Here is a 19,906-nt window from a genome sequence, read left to right as displayed (position 1 = left end):
CTTTAATTTAATTGACTTAAACAGTCAAAATCTTTCCACAGTAATTAATAAAACATGCATACATATGCATATGATATAATTTATTTTAAAAAAAGTACAATAGCTTTTATTTTGATTGTTAAACACTCAATGTATTTTTCATTAAATTATTTGACAATTCAAACATTATTATTTGTGTCAAATAAAATAATGATTTTTGAGTTTCTTCGCCGACACCTACACTGTGTGTTCTTCCTACCTCACTCCCTTTCTCTCTCTTCATTACTCTGTAAACCAAGCTTCGAATCTCTCTCTCTCTTTCTCTCTCTAAATGGCAAAACCCACCTATTTTTCTTCATTACAACCCTTCTGTTACTGCATGTCTTCTTCTAGGTCAAACTTTATTTGATGATCACTGCTTGAAAACACTCGAAAATGGTGGCAAATCGGTGCGATCAGTTTCTTCTACTGAAGTTCGTTGCGGTGATCTTCGTTTCGTTGAGTTTTGTTAACGGCACTACTGATCCCAGTGACGGTAACTCCACACGCTTGTTTACATTGTTTCTAATGTGGTATTTTTAGTCTTAGTCTCGAGTATTTGGTACTTTTGAGTTGATTATTTTTGAAGTTTCAGCTGTTACAGATTGAATCACTGGTTTTAAAAGGAAATTTATGTTGGCTTTAGTCATTAGGATGAGATTGAGAGAGGTTTGAGGTTGATTTCTGGTTACAATGTGTCTTACCAGGGTCTCTGTAAGTGTGATTTACATGTAAATTGTTTGATAAAATGATTTAATAGCGTAATGGTTTTATGTTTGGTTAGTTTTGTTTATGCTTTCTTCATTTGGTTACTTCTAGGGGCCTATCCATTTTCTAGTTTTAATAACCAAATCTTTTCATTTCCCCTGCTTCCAGAAAGAGATCTATACATTAATACACAATGATTTTTTATTTATTTTTATTTTTTTATTTCAAGCACTCTACTAATGAAAGCGATTCAGGTCAGGGTGATTCAATGAGTCAAAGATTCTTTCCAAAAGAACTTTTGATTTTGTTGCAAGTTAGATTTATGATTATAAATGTCTCTAGTTGACTAATCTTTCTTTGAAGTTCATAAATCATAATACATGTCAATGTTGTAGTTGGAAAGTAACCTATGTAATATCCAAAGTTAAAAACTCTTCTTTTTTATCTTTACATAGTTCTGAAAAAAAAACAGAGTCTAAAGCTCTATCTTCTTGCTTGATTTTCAATGAAAACTTCAAATACCTGAATCAATATAAGTTGATTGATAGTTTGATTGAACATATGCAAATTCTTTTTGTCATTTGGGTGTAAAAATGAGGATCAATCATGCTAGTTTTTGTGGGGTTTTAAAGTTTTTGTTTTGTTGTAGTTCAAGCATTACAGGTTTTGTACACATCTTTAAACAATGCTGCACAGCTAACAAATTGGAAAAGTAATAGTGGTGACCCATGTGGTGAGTCATGGAAAGGGGTTACCTGTGATGGCACTTCTGTTATTTCCATGTGAGTTCAATAATTTCATAAAGTTTTAAATGATATAAATCTTATTATTAGCTATAAACAACTTTTATCTTTTTCATTTTTTTTTGTTTTAAACTTTTAATCACTGTTTCATTGTTTATTTGCTTTGACAGTCAACTACCTGGTTTAGGGATTGATGGGACACTGGGATACTTGTTGTCTGGCCTCACTTCACTGAAAACATTGTGAGGGTTATATATGTAATTTCACCAATATTAATCCACAAGGCTATTTCTTTATGAGTCTCTAATATGTTTATGGGTTATCTTTTAGGGATTTAAGTGGAAACAACATTCATGATGCACTTCCATATCAGTTACCCCCAAATCTTACTAGCCTGTAATCTTTCAATCTTTATAAAAATCTTTCTTACTTTCTTCAAAATCTTTATAATTTTCATTCTGATTCTAACTAATTAATACACATTTTTGATGATGCAGAAATCTTGCAAACAACAATTTAACTGGAAATCTCCCGTATTCCATAGCGTTGATGTTTAATCTGAATTACATGTGAGAGAATAAAATGACACTTATGCTCCTTGATGTTTTCCAGAATGTTTAACCTTATGGTTTTTGGCTTCCAGGAACCTTAGTCACAATGTACTCACTCAAACTGTTGGAGATATATTCAATAATCTCACTAGTCTTGCTACCTTGTAAGTTTAAAGATTCACATTACAAAAACTCTTTTATCTTTTATTCTTTACACAAAGTTTATAAATATTCTTACTTTCTGTATGTTAATGAAGGGATCTTTCAAACAATAACTTAACTGGAGATTTACCAAGTTCCCTCAGCTCATTGTCAAACATTTCTACATTGTAAGTCTCTTTTTTAGGGCTTACTCTTTAATAAATGTCTAAATTATGGTTATTATTATTATTATTATTTTTTTATAATTTTAATAATTCTTTTTGTTTTATGGGTAGTCATGTGCAGAATAATCAATTAACAGGTTCTTTAAATGCTCTATCTGGTCTGCCTTTGACTGATGTGTAAGTTCAAATTCTCATATATTATAGTCATTATTTTATTTGTGTCTTTTTATCTTATTTATTTATTTATTATTATTATTATTACAGAAATATAGCAAACAACCATTTTAATGGATGGATACCACGGGAGCTTCTATCTGTTCCTTCTTTCATGTAAGCCGTTTGTTAAATGAAATCTTGTTTTTATACTTTTATAATTTTATCATACACATTTATTTTAGATTTTTAAATTTTATAGATATGATGGAAATTCATTTGACAATGGCCCTGCTCCCCCTCCACCACCATACACCCCACCGCCACCTGGCAAAACTCCAAATAACCGCACCCGTTCTCCTCCTTCACACACACCTACAGCATCTAAACTGCCATCATCAAATACAAGCAGTGGAAAGAAACTAAGCCTCGGGGGTATTTTGGGAATAAGTTTGGGTTCTGCATTCTTGATACTTATTATAATTCTTTCACTTATTTTCTGCCTTCGAAAAGGTAAAAAGAAAGAAAATGTCACAAGAACTTCCACACCTATCAGTGGCGAGAAAGGTTTGCATTCTTTTTCCGATTTTGCCCTTATAACTTTTCTTTTAATAAACTTTGGGTATTTTAAAGTTTGGTTCTTTTTTGCAGTTAATGCGGAATTGCAAGAGCAGAGGGTAAAACCGACAACTAGCAGCATTGTGGATATGAAGCCTCCAATAACAGAAAACTCTACATTTGAGAGAGGGAAAAATGGATCAATGAAGAGAATGAAATCTCCTTTAACAACTAGTTCTTATACAGTTGCAACTCTTCAAACAGCTACAAATAGTTTCTCTCAAGACAATATAATTGGTGAAGGTTCTTTAGGGCGTGTTTACAAAGCAGATTTCCCAAATGGAAAGGTAAATTTGTTTTTTTTTTTTTTATTGAACATGTGTATTACTTTAGGTAGTGTTTAGATATTATTACATGATAAAAGTTGTGATTTTGTAGATGATGGCAGTTAAAAAGATAGATAATGCAGCATTATCACTACAAGAAGAAGATAATTTTGTTGAAGCTGTTTCAAATATGTCACGTTTAAGGCATCCAAACATAGTTCCATTAGCTGGATATTGTGCTGAACATGGTCAACGCCTTTTGGTTTATGAATACATTGCAAATGGAAGCTTGCAGGATTTACTCCATTTTCTTGATGATCCAACCAAAACTTTGACATGGAATGCACGTGTTAGGGTTGCACTTGGCACTGCTAGAGCTCTAGAGTATGTCATAAAATAATATAATTTTTTTTTTTAATATATTCTCTCTTTTTATTTTTTTTGGATTTAATGGATGCCCTTTTTGTAGGTACTTGCATGAAGTTTGTCTGCCTTCTGTTGTTCATAGAAACTTAAAGTCTGCAAATATTTTACTCGATGAAGAGCTGAATCCTCATTTGTCAGACTGTGGTTTAGCTGCCCTTACACCAAACACAGAGCGAGAGGTAATAAGTTTCATGTTATAGGCTTTTTTTGTTGGTGTTCTGAACAGAAGGGTAAAATGGTCATTTACTCACATTCAGACAGTTCATCCAATCCAAAAAAATGAAACAACTTGTGTGTATACTGTATAGTATACAACACTTTATCTTGACATTACTTGCTCAAACTGTTTGTTGGTGTTCTAAACACAAGGGTAGAATCGTCATTTTCAACACTTAATCTTGTAAGAAATTGTTCAAAAAAAAAACCGTCCTCAGAAGGGTGTAAAATGGTCATTTACTCACATACAAACTTTATGTATACAACACTTAATCTAGACTTAAGTACAATTTTTTTGTTGTTTGTTCTGAACAGAAGGGTAAAATGGTCATTTACTCACATACATACAGTTGGTTCATTCAGTCCCAAAAAGAAACAGACCTTGTGTATACAACACTTTATCCAAACAAACCAACATTTATATTGTTCAAGTTGCTTGTTGTTGGTGTTCTAAATAGAAGGGTAAAACGGTCATTTTCAGGTAGCAACACAGTTGGTTGGGTCATTTGGTTACAGTGCTCCCGAATTTGCATTGTCTGGCATATACACTGTAAAAAGTGATGTTTATAGCTTTGGAGTGGTAATGTTGGAGATTTTAACTGGTCGAAAGCCATTGGATAGGTAAAAAAAAAACACTCAATTATAAGACAAAATAAAAAAATCAGTTGATTTCTTTATTCTAGATTTTATTTATTTATAAATGATTTTTAAATTGTAAATGATAATCAAATTGTAGTTCAAGAGCAAGATCTGAACAATCACTTGTAAGGTGGGCCACCCCTCAACTCCATGATATTGATTCTTTAGCCAAAATGGTTGATCCTACATTGAATGGCATGTATCCTGCCAAATCTTTGTCCCGATTTGCTGACATCATCGCCCTTTGTGTCCAGGTAAAAATTAAATTTCTTCTCAAAATGTCTAAAATACCCTTCCAAGGATGTATAATTATTTGCCAAATATCTAAAATACCCTTCAAGAAAAGTAAAGCACCATGATGTTTGACTATTTGTCGGATATCTAAAATACACTTAAAGAAAGAAAAACATAAACATGATGTCTGACTATTTATCAAATGTCTAAATTACCCTTCACTTTACACACAGCCTGAACCGGAGTTCAGGCCTCCAATGTCTGAAGTTGTGCAAGCATTGGTTCGGCTTATGCAAAGGGCAAGTGTGGTAAAAAGGCGATCAAGTGATGACTCAGGATTCATATACAAAACACCGGATCATGAGGCGTATGAGATGTCATATTAGCTCAAAAAACCTTGCAATTTTCACGTATATTAATGCAAAGGTCAAAGAGTCAAAAGTCAACATTATTGATGAGAGATGAGTTGAATGAAGATGAAGAGATTTGAGATCTAGAGTATATATAATATTTGTCTAATTCATTTTACGTCACTTGAGGTTCAAGTTAAGGTAAATATATATACTATTTGATAGTTTTTTATATTTGTATGAAAAAAAGATCTTTGACTTTTGACTTTTATCATTTTATTTTTTTAAATTTGAGCCTCACAAGACATTTGTGGTAGTATAAACCTTTTAGAAAAGTGCTACAAACACTGGATGCAACTTTTAGGTTGCATGGAACGGAACTAGTACTTTTTGGATAGTTTTAATGATGAATAAATGCTTAGGGCACTAATGTCTTTTTGCATATACAAAATTGCAAGTTCTAATGTATGACAAAACGTAGTACAATATGTTATCTAACATGTGTATAAATTAATGTTAGGTGTTTGTGACAGAATTTATGAAAAACACTTGATCTAAAATAGCATTGAAGGAAAATATATATCCTTAGTTGAAATGGTGGTGTTAAGTGTAATTGACCCCAAAAAAGAGTTATGGACAAATTACTTCTAAATGTTCACATGTATATATTTGAGAATGGTGAAATTCTATAAGGCACACTAGTATAAGACAGGAGAAAGTTTTATAGCTAGGTTTAAAAGCAAAGCAAGGGAAGAAGCATTACACATTTCAAAACTTGGTCATATATTTAGGGGCGTTCGTTTGGATGAATCGGTTTGATCCGATCCAATCAAGTGAATCCAAAATTATTTCGGTTTTCAAAAAATGGATCCGAACAGTCCAAACTAAATTCAAATCTGATCCGATCCGAACCAATCACAATTCGGTTGGATCGGTTTTTATAATTCGGTTTACAAAAATCGAAACATTTTAAAACAACATATAATTATAATATTACCCAACTTTATACAAGAAGCAAAAACAAATTATTTAGTTGTGATTTGAAATTTATAAACAACTAATAAGAACATGTATTATAGTTAAATATTTTATTGACATAAAACTTTTGAGAGAAAATGCATATTAATGTTTTTTTATCGGGTGAAATGTTTTTAACCTATTTGAAAAAATAAATTACAAAATTAATAAATAACTATAGATATATATTATAAATAGATAAATTATAAATGTTTATTCGGTTTATTTGGACTATTTGGTTCTGATATTATAAACCAAAACCAATCCGAAATCCAATATAATAATTCGGTTTTGTTGAAATCTAATCCAAAAATCCGTATATCCGAACCAAATAGTCCAATCCAAATTGCCCAATTGGATAATTCGGTTTTATCCGAATAATGAACAACCCTACATATATTTATAGAGATAGATGCGAACATGAACAATTTCACATACTTTAGTTAGAACTTAGAAGCATTGCTTCATAAAATGCTTCATAATCAAATTCTAAAAAACAAAACATTTGTACGCTTGGAATTTTAGTCAAAATAGGTGATGTGCGCTTCCGTAGTACCGGTTAATGAATGGAGACTGCAAGGAAAACACACACACACAAACAATTGATAAACATAAGCTTACGTAGACATGATGTATTATATGTATTTTATGATAATTTTAAAGAAAATATACTCCCTCCGTCCCAATATTATTGTCCACAGACAAAAAACACACATATTAAGAAAAACATTAATTATCACTAACTTTATTTAATAAAATGATAGTTTTGTTATTACTTTGCATTTAATGTTCTATTAAATGCTTAGTTGGTTAAGTAATAATGATGGAGTATTTTGGTAAAAATGTTATTTATTTTTAGAAGTGGACTATTATTTTGGGACAAACCAAAAAGGAAAGATGGACTATAATTTTAGGACGGAGGGAGTAGTATATAATATATATATCAAAGTCACCTTGAATATTGAGATATCTGGGGTGTCGGGCGTGGCAACAGGATAGAATTTATAGAACTCCATCTTCTCATATGCACGAATTATCTCTGCACACGTGTCTTCTCGCTTTTCCTTTGACCACAAATACAAACACTTAGACCACTTAGACCAAGCTCGAGAAAATAATATAAATGAACAATTAGGTGGTGTTTGTTTTTTATTAGGCAAAATGTCTGCAACAATATTTGTAGATCTTTTCATTAGAAGAGGTGAACCAAACATCTTCAGTCTAAAAAAAGAAGATTGTTTGTTTTTTTAACATCTGCGTGCTACTAAAATAAACATATTTTTTTAAACTTCAAAGTGATTTTTAATATTTTTATGATTTTGTTATAAATAATTAACAAATCTAGATCAACTTTTATGTATTATTGTATAAAAAATGAAAATAAAAATGATACAAATTAACGTATATATTTGATAAAAATCAATAATTTTGGTTGTAAAGTTATACCTAAACATTGTAATTAGGAATCAAAGAATGTTTTAACAAATCTTGATCAACTTTGATTTTTTTCAATTAAATCAATTAAAAATGTACTATAAATATTTTCTAAGAAATTAACGATATTGTATTAAATAATGTTTTATAAACTTTGGCAAAAAAATATAAGAATATATTATGATTTTTTTTTTCATATTTATATAAATAACTTTTAAGACCATTATTGTAATAAATCTTTATTTATAAATTTGTCAAAAATATCATGTTTGTGTCGTTGAACATTTTTTTTTAAGTATTGTAACTTTTTTTTTTCAATTTATTTATCATTAATAAAATTGGAATAAATATAAATTAAAAAAACTAAAAAAATAAAGATATATGTGTTTTTTTAGGCTAGAAGATGTGTGAAGATGTTAGAAGATTCTAGTCCATATCTACGCCAAGAAGAGGGCGTGCAGACATTTTTAGGTCTGCAGTTTTCAAAAATACAAACAATCTGCGAATGCTAATGTCTGCACGTTGTCTGCATGACGCAGACAAAAGAAATCAAGAACATCTGCAGACGAAAAACAAACAACACCTTAATTAATTAATTTGAGAAAGTTACCCACCTTTGCAAGCTGGATAGCTCTTTTTGCTTCTTCAACCTTTTCCTCGACATGTTCCTATACAAAAATAAAATAAAATCCAATAAAGATGAATTGAACAATGCTGGAAGGACTTAACAGAGAAAAGTCAAGAAAATAAAAAAGCATTGCTACTCCAAGCACTTGGATTTTACAAAGTGCGACGTTGCTATTGGTTTTCGCATTTAGCCATGACTATTGACTACTACTCTTTTTTTTTTTTGACTACTGCTCAGTTAATTAAGAAGTTTGTTTACCTTGAAGGCATCCTTCTGATCTTCAGTCAATTTCTTTTCATCAATCAGCAGACCAGTGAGTTTCTACAAAACCATTACAAGATCACCCATACCAATTATATATATATATATATATATATATATATATATATATATATATATATGGGGATAGGGAATATACATTACAGCCCCACCTAAGCTTAGGTACTAAACCACTAAAATATATCGTTTAACTTGCTAAATATACCCGGTTTGGTTTCACTTAGTACATATACCATCCTCCATAACATTTCTTTCTTTCATTATCGTTTACCATCTCTGTTTTCTTTCCTCCATTATAGTTTATTACTTCACCCAAGTGAACATTACTAAACCCTAAACCTAAACCCTAAACCCTAAACCCCTAAACCCTAAACCCATAAACCCTAAACCCTAAACCTAAACCCTAAACCCTAAACCTAAACCCTAAACCTAAACCCTAAACCCTAAACCTAAACCTAAACCCTAAACCTAAACCTAAACCCTAAACCCTAAACCATAAACCCTAAACCATATTGTGTCGATCTTGAATTTACATCTTGAAGTATTAATCGTAAATCCATTAACCGTAATCTTTATATAGTAAAACAATGTATTTTCAAGAGGTTTAGTACCTAAGCTTAGGTGGGGCTGTAATGTATATTCTCTTTTCCCTATATATATATATATATATATATATATATATATATATATATATATATATATATATATATATATATATAAACCTTGATCAGAGCATTAAAACCAACTTTACAAAAGAAAAAAATACGTATATGACAAACCAAAAGACAATACAAATTTGTGTGTGTTGGTGGGATTATGTCTCACCTCAAGATCATCTAACTCCCAATCAAACTTGGTGACAACCTATAAAAAATCAAGAACATTAATGAGAGAGAGAGAGAGAGATGGATGATGACATCAAATTGAAATGATATATACTCATTCAACAAGACATGGCAATGTAGTTCCAATTATTTGTTTATTACAACATCCTACTTTCATGATTCTATTCCGGCATTCTACTTTCAAGGTAGAATATTATAATAAGAAAAAGGAATACAAATTAAGGTAGGATGCTAAAATGAACAAACAAATGAAAATAAAGAAGCAAAACAAAACCCTGAGGAGACAAGTGAGAAAAGCAACTTACAGGGTTTGGTTCCAATGGAGGATACACGATATTTAGACTAATACTCTCATCTTCCTTAGAGGGATTATATACGTCTGTAAAAAGTAAAAACATTATTAACTTATTTCAACTCCGAGAAATTTTATAAACAATTGCTAATTATAATTATACAAAACTCTATATATGTCTATTTACATGGTAAGCAGTATTCAAATTTCTTCGGATTCAAATGTTTTAACCCATCCCTGCTTCAAAATCAAAATCAAAATTGGATGGTATAGTCAGCAACATTTTTTGAAGATAAAACATGGAAGAGCAAGAGTAACATTTACATTTACTCAACCTAGTAGAAATCAGAAATATGACCAATATTCTCATCATCCAGTGTATGAACAATTATTAATATAAAGATCAAAGTTACTTTTGTGGAAATGGAAATGCCAAAATGGATTCTTAAGTTTTAACCTACCCTCGTTGGACACATGAGCTTAGCATGAAGATTTGAGGTTTAGTCCTTTCATCCAAACAACCCCTGTAAGCATGCATGAGATTCATCTTGTCAATGTAACCAACCACCAACAAAAATGAACATTAAATAATTGGTAAAAAAAAGATATTCACTACCGTTTCCCCAATGGAATATATGGGACCCAATCCATATTCACATCTTTCATGTCAAGGATTTCTTCATACCCCATTTGTATAGAAGCAATTCCAATCTTATCAGAAGGTGGAAATGGAGATACAACCTGTTCTCAGTATATAATGGATAAGATAACTAAACATACATATTTTAAAAGGAAAAAGAAAAAAGAAACATGTTACACTTACTGCAATGACTGCAGGTATGTGGGTTAATTTCCACTGAACATCACCAAAACGGAGCAATTGTGCTGCAAAAGACAGCGAAAAGGAAAAAAAAAAAACATAAAAAACAGTAAAAGTTAACGTTGTAGGGTTCATGAGGTTTTAGAAATCTTGAAATATGAGTTTCCTTCACTACTTACGCTCTGTAGAAGTGAAGAGGTAGACTGTCTTCCCATGTAATACCCCACCCTCTTTAAATGCACCCTGGAAGCATTTAAAACGAACTTGGTTACTTCTACTTGTAACGAATTCGATCCTACATTTATCTTCTCAATGCAATCGACTTTGAGAAAGATAGAATCAAATATTTTATATATATGATGTGGATGAGGAGAGCACTAAAGTACAATGTAACTCACTTCCAGATTTGAGAAACTCCATCTGTATTCAGAAAGCAATTCAAGCTCCCCCTATTGTCATCGACATTATGTCAAACACAATGGGTTACCCTAAACAAACAATGTGATAAGACTAACATGGATAATCGGTGCCACGTACCTCTGTTGTCCAAACAAGGAAGACCTGCTTCCATAACTCCTGCTGCTGCAAAATAATAAGTAAGAAGGCTTTCTGCTATTAAAAACAGAACCAGAATATGTTCGTTCTCTTTAATCAGTTAAGGAACTTGTAATTGAGACAAAAAACATGCATACAAATCAAAAGTAAGAAAAAAACAACCAGCAAACAAACATGCATACAAATCAAATTCAGAATTCGGAAATACTTACGTGAATTGGTTCCATGGCGGCCATGCTTCTTGCTTCAGGTATATTACGCTAAAAAAGAGGACCAAAGCAGAATTTGCTCTTGAATTCTTGATGCAGTAAACACGGTTTGGACTTTTGGAACTTTGGTTTGTAGGGTTTTAGAATTAGAAGCGTGAAGATTATCTCTATATATAATGTTGATTGGTTTTAAAAGGGATAACGATTCCTTATATTGATACAACTTGGAGATCAAAGCAAAGCGGAATACCCAAATCGTTCTTTCATGTATAATAAATTTAATTTTATTATATATATTAAAAATTAAAATAATTAATATGCTTTACAGTTTTTTCTTTGATAATTAAGATAATTAAAATATGGAGCAAAAAACAGAATACCCAAATGGCCCTGGGAGGCTGGGACCCGATGGATTTACATTTAAGTTCTTCAGGACCTAGTGGGATTTGAATCATTTGGATGTCATGGATGTGGTTAAACACTTTGAAGCTCACGATACTCTAGCCAAAGGTTGCAACGTGTTATTCATCACCTTGGTGGACAAAGTAATAATCCTGTCTTCCTTAGTGACTACCGTCTACCGCCCTATCAGTGTAATTGAAGCGTTGTATAAAATTCTAGCCAAGGTTCATGCTACTCGGCTTAAAGCTTTAATCGGTATTGTCATTGTGGAATCTCAGTCTGCTTATGTGGATGGTCGCAATATATTAGACAGGCCTTTAATTACCAATGATGTATGCTCTTGGGCCAAATTGATGAAAGAAAAAATTCTACTATTTAAGGTAGATTTCGATAAAGCCTTCGATTATGTCAACTGGGAATATCTTGAATTTGTTCTATTACAAATGGGATTTAGTATTAAATGGAGGTGGTGGATTAGAGGGTGTCTCTCTTCATCTCGAGGCTCTGCCATTGTCAATGGGTCTCCAACAGACGAATTTGACTTTCGCAGGTGCGTTTGCAACGATGATCTGTTGTCTCCGTTCCTCTTCATAATTGCCATGAAGGGATTAAATGTCGCTATGAAGGTTGCGTGTGATAAATGGTTGTTCAAAGGCGTTAACATTCTTGGCAATGGACCCTTATTGTCTCACCTATTTTATGCGGATGATGCATTATTCGTTGGGGAGTAGTCTAGATACAATCTTAAAACTCTCGTTCGTATGTTAAGGTGTTTTCACATCTCACCAGGTTTGAAAGTGAATTTCAATAAATATAGGGTCTTTGGAATCGGGGCTACCAATACCGAAATCAACAACTGGGCTAACCTTCTTGGCTGTGAAGCTAGTAATCTCCCCTTTAACTATCTCGATGTGCCCGTCGGATCAAACATGAATCTGATAAAAAATTGGGAGCCGGTCATTGAGCAGTTCAAATCTAAGTTGTATAATTGGAAGTCTAGAACATTGTCGTTTGGGGGCCGATTAACATTGATTAAGGCGGTTCTAGGAAACATTCACACCTATTATCTCTCTCTCTCTCTCTCTCTCTCTCTCTCTCTCTCTCTCTCTCTCTCTCTTCAAAGCGCTTGCTTGTGTTCTTGATAATCTTGAAAGCATTACGAGGCGTTTCCTTTGGGGTGGGGATGAGATTAAATCAAAAATTAATTGGGTTTCTTGTAAGCATGTAATCGCTAATAAGGATAAAGGCGGGCTCAGAATGGGTGCATTGCATTCCCTCAATGTTTCCCTGTTAACAAAGTGGTGACAGCAGCTGAAGACAAATAAGAATGCACTATGGAGTCAAGTTATCAGTGGCATCCACTACTTGGCCGATAAGCCAGCTGATTATCTTTATAAGAAATCTATCTCCGATGTGTGGAATAATATCGCGAGGGAAAGATCAGACATCCAAAAAGTTAGGCTTTGTTTTGCTAACATTCTAAAATGGGAGATGTGCTATGGGGATAATACCCTCTTCTGGATGGACGATTGGGTGGAACGAGGTACAATTAAGAACCAATTCCCAACTCTCTATAAGATTGAGTGTAGAAAGAAATGTCGTGTTGCTGATCGAATCAATGATGCCAGATTTCAATGGGATTGGACTATTGACATCGATTCGGCGGGTCTATCCAACAATTTGACTAATTTGGTTTCTCGTCTATTTACCTTGACTCCTAATGGATCTAGCGATTCTTGGCGGTTCGGCCTTTCTCTCGATACAGGTTTATGGTGGATAAGGTTAGATCCAAAGTCGATGTTGGGGATGCTTAGGACTTGTCGATCATAGATTCGATCTGTGACTTTTTCCAGAGACTGTTTCCTTTGCAGAGACTGTTTCCTTTGTGCAGGTCTACTTTAAGCTACTGTAACATTTCGTTTAAATCAAAATAAGTAATTAAATAATAAATAAATAATAACTTCGGGATGTAATTTTTATATTTTATTTTTAGCCCTAAGTCGTATTAATTAGCGGAGTGTATACATTGGAGTGTTAAAAGTTATATTTGTGATTTTTTTTTTTTGGGGGGGGGGGGGGGGGGGGTAAAATTGTAACTGGTGGACTCGAATTGTAATGGAATCTGAAAGTTGGGGGCTGTTTGGTTAATTCAGGGATTGATTTGAAAGGAATAAGAGAAGGAGGGGCTGGAAGTGTCATATGTATATATAAGTTTGGGAGCTGGAGACGGGGCTTAAACCCGTCAACCCATCCTTCCCTCGTCGCATGCTCATTGGAAAAACCCTAACCCTATTCTCGTATCAAGTTAGCCGCCACCCTTATTTCTCCCATCTTCAGCCGCCACCATCCCCTTCGTTGAACCACCACTGCCACTGTTGCATCTGCTGCCGACGAAGAGCGAGGACCGATCGGAGGGGACGCCATGACCGTTAGGGAAGCCGGAAGAGCCGAAACTCGTGGAATGTAGCTGCTGTCATCGTGAAACCTCCCTCTTCTCCGATTCGTTTGCTGTTAGCGTCGCCGCCCTGAGAGCGGTTGCCCCTTTTTCCATTCCTCCGGTTGTTGTTTGCCACCCTAAGGAGAGACCAGCTGCATCCGCGTTTGTGTGTGTGCTCGCGTGACGGTGTGTTTTGGCAATGGTTGTCGGCAGTGTGTGTGTGTTTGTTGGCCGGAAACCCGAAAATAACCACCATGGCCGCCAACCATGGTGGCTGCCGCTTGCTGCCATTTCTTGCCGCCACCAGCCACCGTGGGAGGTGGCTGTGTGTATGTGTTTTGGTGTAATTTGTGTGAGATTTATGGCGTGATGTGGTAGGAGCAATCTTTGGCCGAAAAATCAAGGAAAGTCCCCCACCACCACCGTGAGGTGGTGGCTGCCGCCATGAAAGGTGGTAGTGGGTGGTGCCCGACTTATTAAACACTAATTAACCTAAAAACTTAATCTTGGACCTAATTGGCTTGTGTTTGGGTTAGAAACCCTAATTAGGGTTTAGAAAACCCTAATCTTGGAGACTCTTGTTTGGGACTTGCCGAGACCCGCGTTTTGGACCGTTGGAATTAAATTATGAATTATGCCCGACCACATCGTATGATTGACCTAGTAGAATGATGGAATTAATGGATTAAGTCCATAATGGGTTAAGTGTTTTTATTTAACCTTAATTGTCATTTCATGTGAAAACCCTAATTGTGTATGGGCTCGAGTTGGGCCTTTTCTTTTGGGTTTAGGTGATTGGGTTGTTGATGGGCCTTCTGAATGGACTGGGATATTTGGATGAGCTTTAGGTTAAGGCCCATGTAAGGGGTTTGGGCCCAATTTGGAAAATTGGGCCATAATTGGGCCTTGGTTGATCTTTTGGCTTTTGGGCCTCCAGAGTGTGAGTTTGGGCCTTGGTTTTGGACCAAGATAGGTTAAGGGTAAAATAATCTATTTACCCCAAGTATGGATTTATGGTTATGCATTGGAACCCAACTGTTAATTGGGTGTTGTTTTGATGATTGACAGTTCGGGAATTTGTCAGCCAACAGCCAGGGATCGTCTGTGTGATTCGGCAGTGTGAGGTGAGTTTCCTCACTGGGTTAGCGGGTCGAAGGCACCAATGTCGGCCCATGTTTATGCTATGTTAGTATGCTATCTGTCTTCGTGACTCTTGCATGTATATATGTTTATATGCTTTCTGGGCTAAGGTCCGATGACCGGGCGGGGCCCGATGACTGTTTGCATGCTATGTATCTATGTTGCATGTGTATGTGTTTATTCGATATATGATATGCGAGTGTGGGCGGGGCTGGTATCTCATTATTATCTGAGTGTGGGCGGGGCCCATATCTCATTATTATCTGAGTGTGGACGGGGCCCGTATCTCATTAGGCAGGGCCCATTATCCGAGTGTGGGCGGGGCCCGTATCTCATTATTATCTGAGTGTGGGTGGGGCCCGTATCTCACCGTTATCCGAGTGTAGGCGGGGCCCGTATCTCATTATTGCATGTTTTGTATGGTATGTGGTATCTTGGGGAACTCACTAAGCTTTGTGCTTATGGTTTTAAATTTATGTTTCAGGTACTTCGGTTTTCAAAAGGAAGAGCTAGGGTTGACTGCATGACATGCACACTTATTGTTCCGCATTCGACCTGTTCTTGGATTTATACTCTGATTATAATGTATCTGTTTTATTTAAACAAGTAATTGATGATCCTTCTTTTATAAGTGAAACAAAATTTTATGTCAATATTTTTGAGAACGTTACAGCTACGCTATCTTAATTATAGATTTGATTAGAAACAAGCAACCAAGCATTGTGCGAGAGATTGGTTCGGAAAAGGCCTTATTCGGCATGAAGCTCAAAGCTTGATTGGGAAAATTAATGTGAGTTTGAACTTTGAAGATTGAAATAGTTTAGGCCGAGTACTTAGGCCCAAATAACTTTTTTTTTGGGAAATTGAGTAATCTAACCCTATTTTGGTTGTTTTTTAAAAATATAACTTTTTTTTTTGCAAAATGATCACTTGGTCCAGAATGCCCTATTTCGGACCCGATTTAATCTTCGTTAAACGGGTAAATAATTCCGACCTGGTAATTTGGTTATCCTATAAATTACCTTTAACCCGTTTCAGACTAGATTTTGCTATTTGTTTCGGATTACCCTACATCCCATTCCGGACACCACTAAAACTGATAACGTCTTCTGGTAGCAGTGAAGAAATGCAGTTTTTATATGTAAGTTTTAAATATGTTTATAATTATATGCGTTTATTTTAGATTATACGTTAAACATGTTTAGTTTATGCAATTATATAGGTATTATAGGGTTTTCTGTGAATTTTATTCGTGTTAAGTAAATTATAGGATTGCATGTACTTATACATTTATACTACATCATAAATTGTTATAAAAAATCCTAATTTGTTAATTTGGTATACCCGAAAAGCTGAGGATTTGTTGAGGAAACTTTATGGTTTAGAACATTATTTGGGACTAGATCTAGGTTTTGGACGAAATGACTTATTAGATTACGCTCTTATTAGAAGGCAAGGCTGGCAACGGAGTACGTTGGGCATACTTCTAAGTACGCTGCACGTCCTCGCTTAAGCCCCTGTATCAGGATTGTGTGTACGCCAAGCGTACATGCTTAGTACGTTGGGCGTACTCGGCCCGAGTCAACTCGGTTGACTTTTTGACATTTTACTTTGACCAGATTTTGACCTAGGGGTATTTTAGGTATTTTGACCAAGTTTTACCATCATCAACCAACATCATTAGTTTTGCCTCATCATTCACAGATTCATCAACATCAACAATAAGGTCAACATGAACAACAACCTTGCCTTTAGACCTATAATCACCCCCCATTTATATGGTCATTGTAAGAAGGAATATGGTTGGTTGTCATATGTAATAAATTACAAATTTGGTTATTTCCAGCACCGGAAGAACCATTTCTAGAACGATTTTCTCTAGGAAATCGATTAGTACCACTTTCCATAATATTATTAACAACAAACAATTGTAATGTGTTGGGAGGCATAATACTAACAAAACTAAGAAAATATCTAACATCAATATCGCTAAGAATCTGCATAACTATATTTGATCCAAGACATTGAAAAGATAGACGAATTTGATCGGTGTGTAGCCTGGATTTGGAAGCAACCAACGTACCTAACCCAACGAAGTTGATATCATTGCTTATATCTATATCAAAGCATGTGTAGTCCGGAGCAAGATATTACATACATCCGTCGATACGCTGCCATTGCTCTCAAGTAGAAATTGGCACTCGAAAAAATCCCGTATAGATACTCATTCCAGAACGTTTATGGAAAGTATCAAACACACAAATATGTTATACACACAAATATACTGCATATATGGAACAAAACTAGACAAATACCCTAATTATAGATCTCCGGAATATCACTCTGGAATGTACGGCCGTGCCGGACTGTAGTCTGAAATACACTTTATCAGTCTGGAACGTACGGGTGTCAGATTCCGGACCAATATCCCACCAACTAGCATCAACTCCGGAACAACATCATAATACATCAGAATATTGTATTCCGGATTCGAAGTCAGGAAAAAAATTACGCGCTCCGGAATATGATATTTCAGAGTATGTGGTAATTTTTACAAAAAAAAATAAAATTGAAGTGGTTATTTTTATTAATAACCATGTTTATAAGGATTAGGTTACTCAATTTTCCTTTATATATATATATATATATATATATATATATATATATATATATATATATATATATATATATATATATATATATTCGAAGTCAGGAAAAAAATTACGCGCTCCGGAATATGATATTTCAGAGTATGTGGTAATTTTTACAAAAAAAAATAAAATTGAAGTGGTTATTTTTATTAATAACCATGTTTATAAGGATTAGGTTACTCAATTTTCCTTTTTATATATATATATATATATATATATATATATATATATATATATATATATATATATATATAATCTTTCTTTTAATTTTAGTTTTTGAGTTTTTCAGGCTGCCTTATAGGCAAAATTGAAAAACAAAATTACGACTTTTATTACAATAAGTTGTAATTGACATAATTTGTTATCACACAAATACAACTTTCACTAAATCTCCATTCTCTAATTCTCTGAGTGTTCTTTGAAGTAGTAATTTTTTAGACTTTACAACCTATATACCTTTTTATCGAAATTACAAAATGTGGTATATTCATTATGATCCAAGGCAACTCTACAATGACCTGTCAGTTTTAGTTATTTTGTTTTGCATCATTCACATGTAGGATTTTTAGGGTGCTATTTTATTTTGAAGTAATTCTTTTAAATATTAATGTCATTGTTAATGTTTATATTTTTATTAGGTATGTCAGAATCTATTATTTGAGTAATGTTGTAGTTTTAAACCAATTTTACTTAATATAAACATTAAAAAATTAGAAAAAAAAAAGATAAGTAGAGCTTGATGCACACGTTTGATGATATCCAATATCATTATTAAACTAAACAACGTAGCTTTGCTATGGTCAAAATTATGATCATACTATTTTTATGCATAAAATGAAAACAATATAATAAAAACAGAATGAATCTTGAGTACTGTGAAATGCATGTGAAAGGACAATTCTCATGAAGAGATCTTAATACAAATTTAGCAAAATATAATATTCACAAGATCTGCATTTTGTTTGATTCTTTAGTCACGGGCAAGATGCAACTTTTTTTTCTTTTCTTTTTTGTCTTTGAAAGTTATCTTATAACTTTAACAAGAAAAAATAAACCAAATTTTGTGCACATTCTTTTGTAATCTTTCCATAAATAAATTATTCATGTTTATGATTATGTTCAACATATAGTTTTTGAGAACTTCTAATTAATAACTTTTAAAAAACAGCTCCAAAAATAAAAAAACTATTTCAAGTTTTATATTTGCAAATTTACTTATTACCATTTTTTAAATTATGTTTTTATTTTTATATTTTACAAAAATGTCATTTTATATAATTTAAATGTTTTATAAGCTTCCAATTGCCGAACATTCATATACAAATAAAACTTGCAGCTTGCAGCTTGCATGTATCAACTACTAGGGGGTGTTTGACTTATTTTTTGAGAGACCAAAAGTCCTTTTTGGAAAAGATAAAAGGTAAAAGATGTTTGGTAAAAACATTTTAAAAACTACTTTTGGATTTTGGATATAAAGAAAACTGACATTTTGAAAAAGTCAGGAAAACCTGACTTTTTGCAACTTTTCCAAAAGGACTTTTGACCTCTCAAAAGACAAGCTAAACACCCGGTAGCTACCAACTATCGAATTTACAACTAGTTTTGTCGAACAAGTCCTATACCTTTTGCTATTATTTAATTCCACTTGGGTAACTTTATAAAATATTTTATCCAAACAACCCAAGCAACTTAGAATTAGTTATATGTATATCATTTATTAATAATTTAATTTGAATAGTTAATAAAAAATAGTTAATTTGATTAAAAAACATATAATTAAAAAAAGATGTTTCTATGAAGAGAATACTTTATAGTTTATACTTATTCAAGAAAATCACATTTAACTTTTCTTTCACTAATATCCAAGAAATCCAGATTTAACTAAGCCATCAAAAGTTGCAAATTCTACCAAAAAGAATGTGAAAAGAAGTGACATACAAATTGAAACC

General features: G+C 33.4%; 1 protein-coding gene and 1 long non-coding RNA gene across 3 annotated transcripts; one reads left to right on the top strand and one right to left on the bottom strand.

The window, feature by feature from the left end:
* Nucleotides 1–209: 209 nt before the first annotated feature.
* Nucleotides 210–5,537, top strand: LOC145124174 (protein STRUBBELIG-RECEPTOR FAMILY 8-like). Of its 2 annotated transcripts, XM_079059420.1 has the most exons (16): nt 212–514; nt 1,376–1,508; nt 1,640–1,711; nt 1,800–1,865; nt 1,967–2,038; nt 2,113–2,184; nt 2,278–2,349; nt 2,458–2,523; nt 2,611–2,676; nt 2,762–3,066; nt 3,151–3,404; nt 3,496–3,767; nt 3,853–3,988; nt 4,507–4,646; nt 4,762–4,918; nt 5,132–5,537. In XM_079059420.1, exons 1-16 carry the CDS (start codon nt 415–417, stop codon nt 5,282–5,284), a joined length of 2,136 nt encoding a protein of 711 aa, XP_078915546.1. In that variant the 5' UTR covers nt 212–414; the 3' UTR covers nt 5,285–5,537. The 2 variants fall into 2 exon arrangements, with proteins under 2 accessions (XP_078915545.1, XP_078915546.1); XM_079059419.1 differs by having other exon boundaries at nt 210–514; nt 2,762–3,404.
* A 1,242-nt stretch (nt 5,538–6,779) lies between these two features.
* Nucleotides 6,780–8,369, bottom strand: LOC145124935 (uncharacterized). The gene is made up of 3 exons (XR_013715744.1): nt 8,314–8,369; nt 7,219–7,329; nt 6,780–6,838 (listed from the first exon to the last, which is right to left on the bottom strand). It is a non-coding gene; the product is annotated as an uncharacterized LOC145124935 (long non-coding RNA).
* Between the last annotated feature and the right edge of the window lie 11,537 nt (nt 8,370–19,906).

This window comes from Lactuca virosa, chromosome 7 (genome assembly GCF_052849685.1).
Source record: "Lactuca virosa cultivar CGN04683 chromosome 7, Lactuca_virosa_CGN04683_v6, whole genome shotgun sequence".
NCBI lineage: Eukaryota > Viridiplantae > Streptophyta > Magnoliopsida > Asterales > Asteraceae > Lactuca > Lactuca virosa.
Note: the sequence above shows the minus strand (reverse complement) of the source record. Positions and strands in the feature narration are given on the sequence as shown.

What these genes read in the sequence shown, in the direction of transcription:
- LOC145124174 (XM_079059419.1), top strand. Translation starts at nt 415, where the DNA reads ATGGTGGCAAATCGGTGCGATCAGTTTCTTCTACTGAAGTTCGTTGCG. An exon ending in GGCACTGCTAGAGCTCTAGA is followed by an intron (nt 3,768 to 3,852) that starts GTATGTCATAAA and finishes CCCTTTTTGTAG; the next exon opens with GTACTTGCATGAAGTTTGTC. An exon ending in GGTCGAAAGCCATTGGATAG is followed by an intron (nt 4,647 to 4,761) that starts GTAAAAAAAAAA and finishes ATCAAATTGTAG; the next exon opens with TTCAAGAGCAAGATCTGAAC.